Source organism: Pelophylax lessonae, assembly GCF_965119305.1.
Source record: "Pelophylax lessonae genome assembly, chromosome: 4".
Lineage (NCBI taxonomy): Eukaryota > Metazoa > Chordata > Amphibia > Anura > Ranidae > Pelophylax > Pelophylax lessonae.
In genome coordinates, this window is record NC_138771.1 from 602,247,506 (window position 1) to 602,265,812 (window position 18,307).

The 18,307-nt window shown below is 45.0% G+C and overlaps 1 protein-coding gene across 1 annotated transcript; it reads left to right on the top strand.

Moving 5' to 3' along the window:
* Window positions 1-523: 523 nt before the first annotated feature.
* Window positions 524-16,737, top strand: CALR (calreticulin). The gene is made up of 9 exons (XM_082256783.1): window positions 524-682; window positions 7,586-7,687; window positions 9,082-9,285; window positions 10,010-10,104; window positions 10,836-11,045; window positions 11,532-11,645; window positions 13,793-13,936; window positions 14,017-14,109; window positions 15,390-16,737. The coding sequence occupies exons 1-9, from the start codon at window positions 589-591 to the stop codon at window positions 15,603-15,605; spliced, it is 1,272 nt and encodes a 423-aa protein (XP_082112909.1). The 5' UTR covers window positions 524-588; the 3' UTR covers window positions 15,606-16,737.
* Window positions 16,738-18,307: the final 1,570 nt, after the last annotated feature.

The following is an 18,307-nucleotide window of genomic DNA, read 5'->3' on the forward strand; positions in this document are numbered from 1 at the left end:
CAGATTTTCCGACATGGTGTGTTATCTTTGTGAATTGAGCCTCATGTGAAGGAACTCCCATAGACTTTTTATTTCTCATGTCACAGTTTATGGTGTAGGGTTATCATTGCTCTGACTGAGCTCACACTATTGTATGCGGCCGCCATTAGAAGACACTCAGGGCTCTTCCCTCACACTCTATGAGCACCCCCCCTCCAATGGCCACCAATACACATGAATATCTATGGATACGCAGGCCACACCCACAGCCGGAAGAGATCACGTGCCTCAGCTCCGACTCGCCCCGCGTCACGTGACCTTTCCGCAAGCCTCGTCCTGTAGCCAACCGCTTGACGACTAGTAGGAGGCCCCTGCGTGGTGTTCCCTCATTGGCCGTAGCCTCGCCCAATCACGGGCAGCCATCTGTGTGCCCTGAATGGCAGAACCCGGCTTCCAATGGCAAGCGGACACCGGTATAGGGGCGGCCAATGGGAGCGGATTTGGGAGGAGGGTGTGAGGAGGGCATATAAGAGCGGCGGTCGGCCGCCGCTGGGTGCTCAGTGGATCTCAGTCGCTGCTGTTCATCGGTGTCTCTGGGGGCGTTCAATCATGGCCCACATCGCTCTCCTCGTACTACCGCTGCTGGCGGCCCTGTGCCTCGCTGAACCCTCCGTCTTCTTCAAAGAGGAATTCGCGGATGGAGGTATGCGGGGCGGGGGGGATCACTAGGGACAGGCTATACTAAGTACATCCCTGATAGAGCTAATCGACTACTTTAGGGGGGCTCCCTGTCTACTGATTGGGTAGCTGGGCGTGTAATCTGAAAATCTGCTGAGCTTTGTAGTTCTCAAAGGGTTCCATCAAACCTGCCATGCCTGTGCATGCTGAGACTTGTAGTACAGGTACATGATCCACGATGGGTGGTAATCTAAACCTGTCCTGGGGTGTTTTGTAGCTGCAGATGAACCACAAGTCCCAGGAAGCCTGCCATAGCTGTGCATGCTGGGACTTGTAGTGTATCTGCCTGATCCCAGTTGGGAGGTAATCTGTCCTGATTTATGTAGTTGCTGAGGGACTGCAAGTCCTACCATGCCGGCCTGCTGGGACCTGTAGTGCAGCTGCGTGATCTCTGCCTACTGGACTGATAGCTGATGATGTAGTTCCCCCAATAGATTGTCTGATTACAAGTCCCAGAAAGTCTGCCAAGGCTGTGCATCCTGGGACTTGTAGTGCAGCTATAGCTGAAAAGTGAGCCTGAGTTATGTGGCTATAGGTGTACTACAAGTCCCAGAATGCCTGATATACCTGTGCATGCTGGCATTTGTAGTGCAGCGCTGATCAATGCCTACTGGACTGATAGCTGATCATGTAGTTCCCCCAAAAGGTTGTCTGACTACAAGTCCCAGACAGTCTGCCAAGGCTGTGCATTCTGGGATTTGTAGTGCAGCTACATCTGAAAATCTTCCTTGTTATGTAGCTACAGGTGTACTACAAGTCCCAGAATGCCTGATGTGCCTGCCCATGCTGGCATTTGTAGTGCAGCTCTGATCCTGGTCTACTGCGGTGATAACTGGGCAGGTAATCTGATCTGTTGCAGGTGAACTATACATCCCAGCATGCCTGGCTGGCATATCTGTGCATGCTGAGACTTGTAGTCCTTTAGATGCATGAAAGTGCTGTTTTGGGCATGTTTACATCCAAGGGATACAAACAGCACTTTCATGGGTCCATGGAAGAACTACAAACTCCAGCATGATCTTCTCAACGCCACAGCTGTATTACTACCACAGCGTCAGATCATGGAGCAAAGTCTGAGCATGGGGGATACCGATTCTGCTTCTGGTCTGACTTTGTGCTGGTAATACAGCTGTGGGGTTTAGTAGCTCATGCTGGGACTTGTAGTAACCCCCGTCCCTTAACTAGCTGTGGATCTGTCATGGCCGCCGAGTCCCTGTTTGCCCACTTCTCCTGTAATGACAGGATGTGCCATGAGTGTAACCTGACATTTCCTGTCTCCCAGGACCCGGAGGTTATAGTGATAATTACAGCCTTCTGTTCTGTCATTAGCCCGGCTTTATTTAGCATTATTATAATCCTCATTGTGATCATCCACACTAGTGACTGCCATTGTGATGGTGTCAGCGGGTTCTGGGGTCATTGTGGGGGTATCAGAGACCATGGGTCATTGGGGAGGTGTCTGGGGGGTTCTGGGGTCATTGTGGAGGTGTCCTGGAGGCAATGGCGACATGTCTTGGGGGGGGGGGGGGCTAGGCTTGTTGGTTGGGGGGGGGGGGGACTGTTAGGCCATTGGGAGGTGTCAGTGGTGGATCTCAGATCTGATTTGGGCAATTATCTGTAAACAGTTTGCTTGCCCAGTCCGTTTTATTTAGGGAATCTTTAGTTACATTGTTATGGTCGCCAATCATGGTCCGATTTTCGCTCCAATAGATTTGCGATTGGTTCAAAACTGTTGAATAGACATAATTTTCTCTCTGAGTGATTTAGTCTTGGTTTAGATTGGTTCTGATCAATAAGGTGAAAAATAGTTTTACATTGACCGCACTGAGATACTTTAAGAATGCAATTGTATTGCAATCAATCAAATTGAGATTTTATGGAGGAAACTAAAGCTGGATACACACCATACAATCTTCTTTAGATTTCCCAAAACTATATAATGAGGTCAAAACACTTTCAATTTGTATGCAATCAGGCCCTTGTACTACATAGTTGAAGGTAAATCTAAAGGGAATCTAACAAAAGCTGTATAGTGTGTATCCAGCTTAATGTGATCGATAACTTGCAATTATATCGAAATCCACTTCCTGTTGTGTGGCATATCGTTTAAATGGGTTGTCAACTGATTATCAATTATCAGGAGAGGTCGCTCAGCAAAGAATATTAATAAAGGAATGATTTGCATGGCTCCGCCCACTCGCCTGAAATATTCAATAATTATTGGTATATGTGATACAGGATAGTACCAATTCAGTACATAAGAACTACAACTCCCAGCATGTCTTCAGTTGTAGTTCGTGTCTGGGTCATTTGAAAGGGAAGTTCAGTGCGTGTCGAGGTGCAGATGTCTGGAGTGCAGACTGCGCATGTTCCAGGCATTCGTCTCTGGACGCATACTGCCCTATGCCCTCCTTCACACTGGTGCGGCTTTAAAATCCTACTACTTTTAAATGATTTCAAAGCTGTACATTAGTGCGATTTGCACTGCTAAGTTCATTGCGGCTTGAGACTTCATTCAGCATTAGTCTATGCAAGTTGCAAAGAAATCGGCAAGAAGTAGTGTGGGAAACTTTTTCAAAGTCGCTGTGTAGTTGCAGCTATTTGAACCGTTCCATTGCCAACAATAGGAAGCGACTTGTCATGTGATTTGGAACTGTCCAATCGCATGATAAATCACACCGGTATGAATTGGGGCTTAACGTTTGTAGGAAAAGAAATAGCCGCACATCCAGGGATTCCAATAGGTTTCAAATACCTTTATTTTCAAAAAGTTGTAAGTGATGACACCAAAAACACCAGCATGAAGTCGCGTAGACGCATTTCACACATACATCTTGTGCTTAATCATTAACAATGATTAACGTTGGTGCTGCTCGGGGCATTGTCCAGCTGCTGCAGCGGTCAGCCTCTCCTAGATTTATACTGGGCTGGATATTGCACCTAGGGGTGGGCAGGAGGGGCGGCTGCCCTGGGCATTAGGGGTTATTGCAGGGATGGGGACACCCTGAACCTAACCCTAAGGTAAGGAGGGGGTGCAGTTTGGCATACTTGTCCTGGGCACTGGATGACCTTGTCCTGGCACTGACTGCACCTGTGCCTTTCACCCTCACCGAAATCCCATAGTATTATGCACCTGGGCTGAACACCCAGTGTGTATGGAACCCTAGATCTGTGTATAGGAATGTCTGGGAATGATGTAGCAGGGATCATAGTCCTCTGAATACATGGATGCACGTTCCCAGCCCTGCCTATGGTTGCCCAGGTAACATATACGTTCTAGAAACGTCCATCTTGCACCATACCTATGCATTCCTTCATCTCTACAGGCTGAATGTGTGAACATGAAACCCACATTCTATTAATAGAGGACTAAAGATTTGGGTTTCTGTAATTTGCATATTTTTGGCTCATGGTCTGTATAGAAACCGGATGGGCACGCTCAGATGATTCTGAATTGTCTCAGGTGACGTTCTCTTCCTGACTGATTTACATATCTCCTCTTGTGTAATGGTTTTGCTACATCTGGGCAGGTTTCAGACCCATTACATTTTATTGGAAGCTGATTGGACACCTTTTGACTATTTATGAACATCCGCCCAAAGGCTCTGTCAATCAGAATCTGCATGAGCTGAATCGCTTTATACAAAGTGTTGAGGGATCAAAGCCTGATGGGCGCTGTAAGTGCCGGGCTGTCCTTCCCATCCAGCAGTCTAACCGGCCCGGCTGCTGATAATGAAGCCGCCCCGGAGTCCTCCCTTCCTTCTTCCTGGTCATCATGCAGCTGTATGAATCTTCTGGAAGCAGAAGGGGAGGAGGGTGCTCATTGCCTGACTCTCGCCCCCCCCCCCCCCCCCTGCTTTTCATAGTGAAAGAGAAAGCACAGCCGAAGTATGGTTATTAGAAATCCCCTTTCCTGTAAGTGGAACGAGTAAATATAGGCAGCAGGTCAGACCTCGTCTTCAGCGTTGCAATCTCCTTTGCAGTATTCACTTTTTTTTTTTAGTAAATTTTTGATTTTGCAAAAAAAGTACAAAAAAATGAAAAGAATACAAAAACTGCAGTATGCACATTTAAGGAGTGTTTACTCTTCCAATAGCCTCGGGTATTAAGTAAATATTTCATTAGGGTCCCCTGTTGGAAGGAAGATGCACACCTTCTATATAGGGGGCCATTCAATGAAGCATTTGCAGCAGGTTTCTGGCATTTTGTATTTAGCCAGAAGCTGTTCTCCAAATGCATGAGAATGCAACATGCTCAACAAATTCAGGTCGTTTGCAACATTTTTCTGTATGGCTCTAGCATTGCAACTAGGGCTGCACGATATTGGGGAAAAAAGTACATTGCGATATTTTGTTTTCAACAATATATATCGCAATATTTCTCTGGGTGGAATGCAGAAGACGGATTAGGCAGAGTCGGGACTCACAGTGGTGGTAGGAGGTAGAACACAGCCCGACATGACATCCGTCCCACACGTTCCCTCTGCCGCCCTGGAGCTAGTTCTCTTGACCGAGCGGTGAGCGGGTCACAGGGAACCAATCAGGTGTGCAGGCACGCATGATTGGTTAGCTGTGCAGCTGCTCACGGCGTGCTGCTCACCACTGAATGTGTGGGACGGCTGCCAGCACTGTGAGTCCTCCTCCTCCCCGAGTCCCAACTTCGCCCTGCCTAATGGTAAATATTGTGTCTTCGGCGATATGAATATCTCCCACGCCCGCAGAACGATGGTCGATATCACATCGACTATCGTTCAGCCCTCATTGCAACAAACGTGTACACCAATCTCTGCATATTGGTGAGGTAAGTGGAGGTAAATAAGAACCAGATGCAATGGAGAGTTCGCTGCTCAGGTGAAAGAAATCCGACAATCCCAGGTCGGGTGCACATCAGATCCGCAGTCCGGGCAATGTAGATACACAAAGAGAAATAGACCGCACCCCGACATGAAGGAATCAATCGATTTATCCAACGTGGCAATCATAGGACATCATGGACAGATCGACAAAGGAGCAGTTGACGCGTTTCACAAATTACATTCACTTAATCATAACGGACATACACATGGATAGACTAAGACCCAAGTGATGCCTTGTTAATGGAATCTTTAACCGCACGTAGTGATCACATCAGATGGGGGGGAGGGTGTTTACGCATTTCACCGTCCTAGTGCTTGGTCATCCTAAATTCCCAAACAACGAATAGGAATTTGTTAGAAGTAAACGACAGGACAGTGTGAAATACAACACCCCACCCCCTCCCAAATCTGCTGTGATTACGATGTGCTTTTAAAGATTTAATGGTAAGGGTATCGATTGAATGCTGCTGTCTGGAGTTTCCATTGCCTTAACAGTACACAGCTGTGAGCTGAGCAGCACCCAAGGGGTGTGATCGATGGAGCACCATGGACCGACCTGGAGCAGTGTAAAGCTTAGCCATACATAATAATTTTCTTTCCTTCAATCATAATTTAAAGGAAGTTAAATTCCTTGATTCCCCATCATATTAGATGCAGGAACCCCTCCCACATCACTATTGTGTTCTGCTGGCAGGGAATGTTTCCTAACAGCAGAAAACAATGATCACTGCTGGTGGCTATATCCACCAGTGGTGATCACATGAAACAAATTTGACATCCTGGTTGGTCAATTTCAGTATAACCAGCCTGCCCATAGATAGATCGAAAGTCATATGTTCGTGTTGAACTGGCTGAATTTCAGTCTGTCTTTGTAGATTGTAGTGCTAGGTACCCACTGTTTAAAAAAAGTTAACGTTTTGGGTAAAAGACGAAGAAGGGTTACGGTCTACTAATTGCATGCTCATACCTTGACTATGCTATATACCACTTGTGGATTTTTATCTATATATGGAAAATATACTGCAAGTTGCTGTGTTCTGTTGACTGTGTCATTGATCATGACGTCCACGTCTCTTTTAATGTTTATATTGCATACTGTGGTTTTTGCACACACTTTCTAAATAAAAATATACAAAAAAAGAGCACTGACTTAGTTTAATTTGCTCAAAACCTCAAACACCTCCCTCTCTTGCCCCAGGGCCTGAAAACATGCTAGATTGGCCACATTGTGCTAAACAGTACAGCCCGGCTTACACATCACAACCTCCCACTTTACCTTTTCTTGCAGTTAGCCTCCGTTCACACCGGTGCTACTTGTCATGCGATTTGATAGGTCCATAAATCGCATGACAAGTCACACCCTATTGTTGGCAATGGAACTGTTTAAATTGGGACGATGCCGACTATGCGGTGCTGCACAGATTTGAGAAAAGTTCCGGGATGATTTGTGATTTCATGAGACTTGCGTAGAAATCTGTGCATGAAGTTGCACAGGTGTCAGCCAAGTCACACTGACCTGCAGCTTTGTAATCATGCGATTTCAAGTGATTTCAGTGTGAAAGGCGGCTTATTGTGGCTGATGGGAATCCGGAGCAGATATGTTGGTAGTAAACTCATGTAATGGGTAATTTGTGAAACTCTTCTACTACCGGATCCAGGTTTAGGTGGGTGAATAGACATTCGTATCCTGAAGGCAAAACATCCCCAGACTATTCTAGAATTGCTGATAATGCTACATGTATGTGCGGATGTTGGGTGTCTGTAAAGTCCTTTAATTGTCAGCTTACACATCACTGTGCTTTATGTGAAAGTGTCATTAAGGTAATAATGGGTGGCGTACTTCAGTCACTTCTGACACACAATGCTTTGATGGGCAGCTGCTTCAGAAAGGAATTGTTACATGAGACATTGTGTGATCCGGTTACAAGCACTCTGCAGAATTGCTTTGTTGTATCTGCTCTGTATTGTCGCTGTCTGACGTGCTAATGTGCTTTTTTTTTTTTTTTTCCTCAGATGCCTGGAAAGAACGCTGGATACAGTCTAAGCACAAGTCAGACTATGGCCAGTTTAAGCTTAGTGCGGGCAAGTTTTACGGAGACGAAGATAAAGACAAAGGTAAATGATCTCTTCATTTCTTTGTTGGCATGTTAGAGGAACTCCAGGCATGTCACTCCCACTTAGTGGTTGTAAACCCTTATATATACCCTGTAAGATGACTGGCCTCAGATGATAGATGAGCTAAATTATCAAGCTGTACCTGTTTATCTGCGGTCTTCTCTACATTCAAAATCCATAATTTTTAACGCTTATCTGAGATGTCAGAAAACGGGGCGGAGAGCTGAAATTACACTCTTCAAAGCTCATTGAGGGGAGCTTTTTGGAGGGAAGGGGGACCCCCCCCCCTCATAAAGCACACAGGAATAGAGCCGAGGCTGCCAGTCACAACCTGTGTGCTCCCTCCTTGTCAATTAATTCATGCTGATAGAGGAACAAAGCAGACACGACACCTAATGCTCTTAATTGAGACAAATACACATTACAGGCAGTCCCCGGGTTACAAACATCTGACTTACAAACAGATAACAGGAAGTGAGAGGAATTCTCTCCCTAGAAAGTAGGGCTGAATGATAGTCGATGTGAATATCGATATCGTGCTGTGAGTGTGGGCGATATTCAGATCACCGGGACATGCGATGGGGAAGGCAGAGAAGTCGGGACTCACAGTGGTGGTAGGACACAGCCTGACATCCGTCCCACATGTTCAGTCTTCCCTGCAGCTAGATCTTCTGACTGAGCGGTGAGCAGCATGCTGTAAGCAGCGGCACAGAGAGCCAATCACGCGTGCCTGCACACCTGATTGGTTCGCTGTGCCGCTACTCATGACGTGATTAGTTCGCTGTGCTCACGGCGCTCACCGCTCGGTCAGGAGAACTAGCTGCAGGGCAGACTGATCATGTGGGACGGATGTCAGACTGTTCTTCTACCATAGGTAAGTCTCTCTGCATTGAAGGGGACACGGCCCGCTGGTCACTGCATTGATGGGGGGGGGGCGCTGGTCACTGCATTGATGGGAGGGGGGGGGCACGCTGGTCACTGCATTGATGGGGGGTGGGGCACGCTGGTCACTGCATTGATGGGGGGGGGGGGGCGCACGCTGGTCACTGCATTGATGGGGGGGCACTTTAATATTGGGATGTTGGTTCGGATTTTCAGTAGTAGTTTGGTGCACATGTGGTTAGACTAGAGATGTCAAAGGAGCAATGCATGGCAAATGCTCAACTGCAGCACCACTGGAGAAGGAACAACCTAATACAAGTATCATGCACTCAAGCAGACCATTGCAAACCAGTATGGAATATTCTAATAACTGGACTGAATGTGGTTTTAAACACTCTTTAGCTTGGATTGGGAGACCTGCAGCTAGCTTTTAAAGCCATTTTAGGCAACATCTATAAAGGTTTAGTGCTGGAACTCTTAATAACAGGCACCACTGTTGCTTCTTCTCTTAGGTCTCCAGACCAGCCAAGATGCCAAATTCTATGCCCACTCTGCTGGATTCCCTGCTTTCTCCAACAAGGACAAGGCTCTTGTAGTTCAGTTCTCAGTGAAGCACGAGCAGAACATTGACTGTGGCGGTGGATACGTGAAGCTTTTCCCAAGCACCCTAGACCAGACTGAAATGCACGGAGAGTCAGAATACAACATCATGTTTGGTAAGTGAACTGACAGGACTGGTGTGGAAAACACCCAAGACTTTTCGAATAAGGCTGGCCTTTTTTTATTGCTATAACTTTCTAGTTTTAAATGGAAATACCCTGCTTGATTGGGTCTGGTCCAAGTCATGTTTCCAAAGTGTCAGTGGGAGGAATTGTAGTCTGCTTTCCTAAGCCGCCTGCTGGTAAAGCTTTGTATTACAGAGAAATGGCAACAGACTGTACTCCCATCTGTTTCCAACAGACCTCAAGACCTGCTCAACACACCATGCACACATTGTTACGTAGCGGTGACATTAATGTTCAGTAGCACCCCAACACACTAAGGCAGTGACACATAATGTACAGTAATGCATTATCGTGAGTTGTGGGGCACTGTTGCAGAGAAATGGTGCCTGTCTTATCGTCAGTCCGTTGTGTGCTGGCAGGCCATTTAATTTAAATGTGTATTAATAAGTAATGTAGCTTGTGGTCAAAGAAAACCAGTCTGGATGTGGCAGATAAACTAAATACAGGAGATACAGGCATGCCATGGTATAATTTATCTCCAAAGAGGAGGCACAGAGATGCAAACTGCCCACACCAGTATGGATCAGCTTCAGTGTCTGGTGTGGTCACTTTTTAAATGCAGAGATTGTCTACTACTATGAAAGAATTACTTGCCTTATCGCTAAATGACCTCACTACTGCAGGCTTGTGATCCTATCTTCTGTATCTCTATCAGGTCCTGACATTTGCGGGCCACCCACCAAGAAAGTGCACGTCATCTTCAACTACAAAGGGAAGAACTTGCAGATCAACAAAGATATCCGATGCAAAGTGAGTGAAGAATTTTGACTTGGTCTTTGTCACGCTGAAACTTGTTTAAAGGGGGTTAAATATCCTTTGTGTGTTTAGATAATGGTATTTAAAATGCCCCCCCCCCCCTCGCACTAGTTAGATTTTTGTAATATTCCAGAAGTGAAGAGCCTTACCATAAATGCATTAAATCAAGTTTAATGCAAAGCATTGTTTTGAGTAATGAAGGGTTAGTAATATCTTGGTAAGTTTTTACTGCTGTAAACTAAGGAATAGTCCCTTTACTTTTGTCTGGCAATAGGGCAGGAAAAGGATGGAACAGTCAACAGGACAGAAAGGCGCAGGCATTATTCCTAATGTAGAGCCCTTCAGCCCTGGCTCTAAAATGTGTACTGGTAATGGGTGCCAGTGCTGTGGTTTGACTCAGTTGAACACAGCAGGTCCCTGTCAAATGTATGCCAGATGTAACATGGACTCTGTCCAATTCTTTACCAGATATACATGCATGATGCCTTATGGTATATATGGTGCTGTCACAAGGTTTTGCCTCCCAACACCTGGTGTTGAAACTTGGCTTTACAGGCTGGAAGTAGTCCTGTATTATCAATTCCAGGGGCAGCCACTACTTTAGGGACTCCTGCCATTTAGCACATTGATGGGTCAGCAACAGAAAATGGGATTTCCAGTTGGATTTTAATAGCTTATTGATATTGTGCTAAAAATCTGAATTTGTGATCCATTTCTTTTCTTAGGACGATGTTTACAGTCATCTCTACACCTTGATTGTACGCCCTGATAACACCTACGAGGTGAAAATTGATAACAGCAAGGTTGAATCAGGAAATCTGGAGGATGACTGGGACTTCCTTCCCCCCAAGAAAATCAAGGACCCCGAGGCCAAGAAGCCTGATGACTGGGATGAGCGTCCCAAGATTGATGATCCTGAGGACAAGAAACCAGAGGTTGGTGTCTGATAACTTGAGCAACCCCTCAAAGGATGTTAATGGCCGTTGCTGGAAATTGTACAGTACAACAATGTTCTGAACAGGGCAGTAGAATACATAACTTCTGTTCTGATGAAAGCAATAGATTATGCAGTGCCAACTATTTTCAAGTCTAAGCTGCTTCTATCCTCCCTATTATTGTGACTGTTGGCAGTCTTTGGACTTTATAAATGTGAAAACTCCCACCATTGCTTCCCATTTTGGCATTTTGTGGTTCCATATTTGAAATGAGTGCCAGATGCCCTGCCACTTGGAGTGTTACCAGGGTCTGCTTCTAGGAGGCTGTAGTTGGGATTTAAGACTACTAAGCTACCTATTTACTATAGAATATTGTTGGTAACTAGAACTAGACTAATATATTGGTGTTCTGGGATAAAATGACTCTAGGAAAAAGTACTAGTGTGTTAAATTGTTTTTTTTTTTTTTTTTTTTTCCCATTTGCAGGACTGGGAAAAGCCAGAACATATCCCTGACCCAGATGCAGTGAAACCAGAAGATTGGGATGAGGAGATGGATGGAGAGTGGGAGCCACCAGTCATCACAAATCCAGAGTACAAGGTAAGCTGTCTTATTCTGTCCTCATTAAAGCCTCGTACACACGCAGTGATTATCGGCCGACCGATCGTCCGACTTTTGTCCAGAGTGGTGTTTTGTTGGTTGGAATGTGCCTAGACTGCACACGAATTTTCTCGGCCAACAAAAATCTACTTCAGAAGTGATGTCATGTGCTGGTTTACTTTCCGTGTGTTTTTTCTTCTGAGCATGCCCAGTCTTGCTCATCAGATTTTTGTCTGCCGAAATCTGTACTGACTGATGGAAAATCAGCCGTTGTGTTGACTGCCAACAAAAATTTTATAGCCTGCACACCAGATTTTATTCGGCCGAAAAGTCGGAGTCGGTTGTTGAAAGCATCATACTAACAAGCTGAAAATCGGCCGATCGGACGTTGGCCGAAAATTCCCGGCCAACAATCGATGCGTGTACGAGGCATAAGTTTACTAATAGTGTTCAGTCTCTGAAAGCTAGAGCTTGGGAAAATTTAAGGGGTCCCCCATCTAGTTTGATATCAAGTGGCATGGCGTTCTTCCAAAAGACGTGACCAGAAATAAATTTCAATTTTGTTTATGAAATAGAAAGGTGATGGCTTAAAAAAAACTTTTAAAGGCATCCAGATGTATGTAAAAGGGGCAGCTTGTATCAAAGCATTTGTAGTTATTCATGCTTCAACTCTAGCTAGAGATTTGTACCTCAGTGCACGACTGAGCTGGAATAAGTGTCTGCAGGGGCCAAGAGAATTTGCTCCGGAGATCCCCTGATTGCGGTTGAAATGCTCTTTAGCAAATAAGTGCACATTATTGCTTTTGCAAAATGGGTGCATTTTTTTTTTTTTTTTTTTGCAATGGGCAGAATTCTTTTGACATTGATGGAAGTATGAGCACTTAAGCTGGCTATACATGTGTCAAAAATTAGCCAGTTCAGCAGGGACCAGCCAAATTGTATCTGTGTATGGGCACTCTGGTTCACAAGTCGATCTATCAATCAATGTACAAACCAGCCTGTTGGGTTTTTCCCAAGCGATTAGTTCACTGGCTATAGCCGGTAACCTGATCATTGTCTTCTGCCAGCAGGGAATGCTCCCCACAAGCAGAATGCAATAGTGTCGTGTGAGGTATTCCTTCATCAACCTGTGGTAGAAGGAAAAAACATTGAAAAACCTACGGCCTGCTTTAGACCTTTAATTGCTAACCTGTGAGTAAGTTAGTGTTGCATACAGATAAATAGGCTGTTCACACTAGAGGAGGGTTAGGAAGATTTTTTTTTTTTTTTTTTTCAGAACTTCAAACAAAACCAAAATTCCCAGCTCAACTTGCCAACCAGCCTGCACCTAACATTATCCTGTAACAGTTTGCATTAAAAAAAGGTTTAGTTTGCACACATTTTCAAACGCATACACAGGCTGCAGAGCCACTTCACGGCACCCCAGTATTTGCAGTCTTAACTCTAAATTTTAAGAGCCTCCGTAGCAGGATTATAATGGATAGGCAGAGGGCAGGTGAGCCTGGAGGGAGCCCACCTCTCAAAGGCACAGGGGCATACCGGAAACCCAGCACATAGCACGATGGCAGCAAAGGTGTCCAGTGTGTTCCTCCATGTTTTTAAAGAACACCCCCTATCTGGGCGGTTAGCAGTTTAGTCTTCCAAATTTGGTGCTGGGGTACGGTTGGGTAATTGGTCACCTTTTTCCTCCTGAAATGCCATCCCTGATGGAAACATCTATCCACTAGACTTGGTTTCCTGCTAATAGCTCATATCTGATCCAGAAGCAGCCATTTAAGTTGTAATAGGTATTGACTATTGATTGGAGGCATAAAGGCAATCTGGGAATGGCACAGTATACAGCTAATGGGTGCATATTAAATTGTTCATAATACAATTGTACATGGATGCAGGGTTTCTCCTGTAGCTGGCTGATGTGGATGTGCATATTTGTAGCACAGCTAAAGGGCTGTTCAGGGGGTGGTTTTTTTTTTTTTTTTTTTTTAAGTCATGGAAGTCTATCCATTTTCACATTTGTCCAAGCTTTCAAAGAAATTTACATTTTTTCTATGAAAATAACTAAGGCTTATAAGCAGCATAACCGTTGTAGATGCACTTTAATAGGATAGGTTGGTTTGTACTCGCAATAACCAGCTGCTTTTTTGCAGGGAGAGTGGAAACCACGCCAGATTGACAACCCTGACTACAAAGGAAAGTGGGTGCACCCAGAGATCGACAACCCAGAATATACCCCAGATCCTACTCTGTACTCCTATGCAGACTTTGGAGCTTTGGGTCTTGATCTGTGGCAGGTAAGCAGACCTTTCCTAATGGCCTTAAAACTTGAAAGCATGAAACAATTAGAAGTTATAATGAGCTGCTTCTTTCACAGGTGAAATCTGGCACCATCTTTGACAACTTCCTGATTACGGACGATGAGAAGTTTGCAGAGGAACATGCCACTAAGACATGGGGAGTCACAAAGGTATGTTTGAAATACACAGTAGATTCAGAATGACATGTTTGCTTAATCACTGCAGGACTGGAGCTTATAATGGCCAGTTGTGATTTTATTGGTAAACTTCACCGGTTTATTTGTTATACTTGAACACAAGTGACAGCGGCAGCAATCTGCTGAATGCAAGAGAACACACCATGACTACTGTAACCTTCCACCTAAGGGTTTTTTAAAAGGGAATCTGGCTCCTCCTAACTTTTTTAGATGGTGGTTACCTCTTCTAAACATTAGTGGTGCAGTTCTGTCCACAATTTTATCACTTAAACTGACATTTTGAGTAGAATCTGTGTGATTGCCCTACAGTGTTTGGGGGCTTACCATTAGATGGGGTAACATTGGTGCCTGCAGCTTCCAGCAAGACAGTTTACCATAAACATTTCTAAATTCCAATAACTGCTTAATTTACCTTAAAATATCCCTTAGGGCATTTTGAGATGCACGTTGCTGCTAGTCGGGTAGATTGTTGGGTCAACTCACAGCATAGAGGTGATATTGATCACTAGCCATTGAGGAGGCAGAGGTGACACAGGAAGCGGAGTGTTAAAAAAGGGGACCTCCTGGGTGCCAACCTTATTACCCACTTGCTGACCATGGACACAGCTGATCACAGATCGCGGTAAAGGGACAATCACAGTGACCCTTTACCATGTGATCAGCTGTGTCCAATCACAGCTCATCCCATGTGAGCAAATGCAGGTTATCGGCATTTCCTTTACTCAGGGCAGTCACTGTGTGAGTATAGGAAAGCCTGTGAGAGCGCACACTTACACTGATAATCAGGGCACTGATCAGTGCAGCAGAAAAATGTCCTTATTTGCGAAATGGACACAGTGAGGGTTCCTTACTCATTTTCAGTCTTAAAAAAACAGTAGTGAATAAATACCATCAAAAGAAAGCTCTATCTGTCTAAAAAATAGAAGTACAGTGCTGCATGACCGTACAACAATTGTCATTCAAAATGCGACAGCACTGAAAATTTGCCAGGGCAGGAAATGGGGGAAGTGCCCAGTAGGCAAGTAGTTGCCATACTTAAGGCATAAATCGGTGGATACTCTGCATTATGTTCACAATGTTAAATGTTCATAAATCTCTAAGTTATAGCCAGCTCTGTTATCTTACACCTGGTTAGATGTCTGAAGATGGGGCAGTTGCAGTTCACCTGACATAATTCTAAGGGGGTACAGACCTAGCATAAAGCGCACTCAACATTTAATACCCCCCTTTAATTTTCCTCTTTACCCATACAGGAAGGAGAGAAAAAGATGAAGGAACTGCAGGATGAAGATGAGCGAAAGAAACAGGAGGAGGAAGAGAAGAAGAGGAAAGAGCAGGAGCCTACTGAAGAGGCAGATGCTGATGATGACGACGATGATGATGATGACGAAGACGATGATGATGGAGAAAAAGAGAAGGAAGAAGAGGATGAAGAGGAAAGTGAAGCACCTCCAAAAGATGAGCTTTAAAGATGGGGTCTTTCCTCCTGACCAACGCTCTCCCCTTCCCTGGGCGTTCATGTCTTGGATAGGAGAGGGGAAATGGGATCGTTCTGTCTCTATGAGACTCAAAATTTATATATATTTTTTACAGTTTTGTTTTAACCCTGTAATGGAAGATGATCTGTCAATCTTCCCTTATCCCTTTTACCCATATCCTCTCTCCTTATCCCCTCCTGTTCAGTAGTGTCACCAAGTCTCCTCCTGCCCTTAGGCCCTGGCTCCCATTGCAGTAAACATCTACGCCACCTCTGCAGTAAGCTCCCCAGCCATTCCCTGTGTGGAAATGGCCAACCAGGATAATTTAAATTGTGACCCTGCCCCAGCTCTTTCGGAACCACTTCTGATTACTTCCTCCCCCATCCGAGGGGCTTGTGAGGTGCATTAGCCATTGTCGCAACACCTAGTCAAATATTGCCAAACCTAGTCACATTCCATCAGCCCTCATTCACATTGCAGTATCAAATCATGTCAGTGTTCTGTACAATTTGGTTGATGTAGTTTTTAGGGAACTAAAGCTTTAATTTAAAGCTGCCTCCTTGATGGCAACGAGGCTGCAGCCAGTGACAAACCTCTGGGTGGCCATATTTTCATGCAGTCTACAACTGAGAACTGTTGGGTTTCATCATTGTCCAATGAGTGGACAAAAATAGCGAAGCTTGTAAAATGGCTGATTTCAGAGGTATGTTTCAGCCTGCACTTGGCTGACTCCCATTTAAAGACATCTGCCCTCAAGTGTTAAAGGGGACCGGTGAGAACAGCAGTTGTGTGGCACACCTGAGACTCCGGTTTAGTCCTGGGAGATTCCATTGCCTGAATCCAAGAAGGGATACTGGTTCTGGATGTGAGCCTCAGCTGTGAGTAACAGCTATCCTGACCAGTTCCCTTTAAAAGAACTTGCCAACACATGCCCCTCATTGTGCCCTGTGATGTGGTGAAATGGGCCTTACCAAGCCTTCAGTCCACCCTGCTTCAAGCTGTATGCTTCTAATTTATATTGATGCAGGGATCATCGCCAGAATGTATGTATGGGTTATGTTTTGGAATGTACAGATGTCTGTAAAATTTCTAATTAAAGGAAAAACCTTTTTGTGTCCAAAAACCTGTCTCGCTTTTATTTGCTTTGGCTTCATTGTAAGGCCTCATTCAGAGAGGTGAATGAGAGGGGGGGTAGGCTGCTGCTTTTCAATGTGGATACAGCCTACCTCTAGGTGGAGCGGAGGGATGCCCATTCAAATGAAGGTTGATGTGCCACAAACACAAAAGCTCAAAGTGGTGCAGCAGCTGTTGCTGCAGTACGCTTAGGTGTGAACTGAGCATTAGAGTGCCCTCCACTCTGGATGAAGGTGCACAGAGGGCACTATTGTCCAGACATCAGCATTGTCAGTCTGGGTGGGAAGGGATTGTTGGGTGTACTAGCAGATTTAAATACACTGACAAATTGAAACCAAACTCCAGATAACACTTCATAATCAGTAACAAACCTTTTTCTGTTCTTTTTTGGGATAAAGGTTTTACATAAAGTTGATCATTTTAGGCACCCAGAGTTGAATGGTTAGTGCCATCCCTGTAAACATTCTGCTGGAGAGCTTTTTTTTGAAAAAACAGACCAAAGGCAGGTACACACCAAGGTGACTTAGTCGCCCCAACTTTGAAGTCGCCCGTGCAGCACGACTTCATCGTGGCTTGCAAATGACTTCTCATAATAGTCAATGCAAGTCGCTCCGACTTCGCCCAGAAGTAGTGCAGGGACCTTTTTTCTAAGTCGAAGCTACTTGAACCGCTCTGGTTAGAACGGTTCCTTTGCACAGAATGGAGCGCTACTTGTCAGGCGACCAAGTCGCCTGAAGTCGTGGTAGTGTGAACAGGCTCTTACAGTTTTGTGTGGTTGCATGAAAAAGAGCCCTGGTTGGAGCCTCTTTACTAACCATGAGATGTTAGTTTAGTGATCTCCCCCAGCTGAGCTGTTGTGCTTTGACAGGGGAATGCCCCCCCCCACACCAGAGCACTCCGATCAGTGCTCGGTCATTGGCTGAGAGTGCTGATTTGGGAGTCGGTTGGCTACTGGGTTTTCAATCATGCACGTCTGACATACACACGGGCCGAATGTTGGCCAATTTTTTTTTTTTTTTTGAACCGGCTGCGGTCTCCTGACATTCAGCCTGTGTACGGGGCTTTACTGTCTGGATTATCAGATGAGAATAGAAAAAAGCCTTAAGAGAATGCAGCCATCCCATTTAAGCTGTAATATGTTTGCTTTTTGGTTTCCTATTCCTTTAGGATACAATATCTGGAATTCATAGACTGGTGCAGAGAGATTTTGCAAAAGTTTTGTGCGTGTTCCGTAATGCCTGTCTAGAACCTGTACTTTGGTGCACGTGGGACGCTTTTTGAAAAATCTGCCCCATAGTGTCTGTACGTCAAGAGATTTAGTCCTAATAAGCTCCACATTCCTAAGATACGAACTGTTGGTATTGTATTTTGAATTTGGTGCAGGTTTTGCACCATAATGTAAAAGTGAAATTTAGAGCGATCTGAATTTTCACAAGTTGCTCTCAGAACGAAGTGTTGCAGATGCTTCATAATTTGCTGCAACACATTAACAAGCGGGAAAGTCCGAAAAGTGGCGTAGCAGCTATTTTGAATTCCCTCCATTGTGGCCTCGGAAGTAA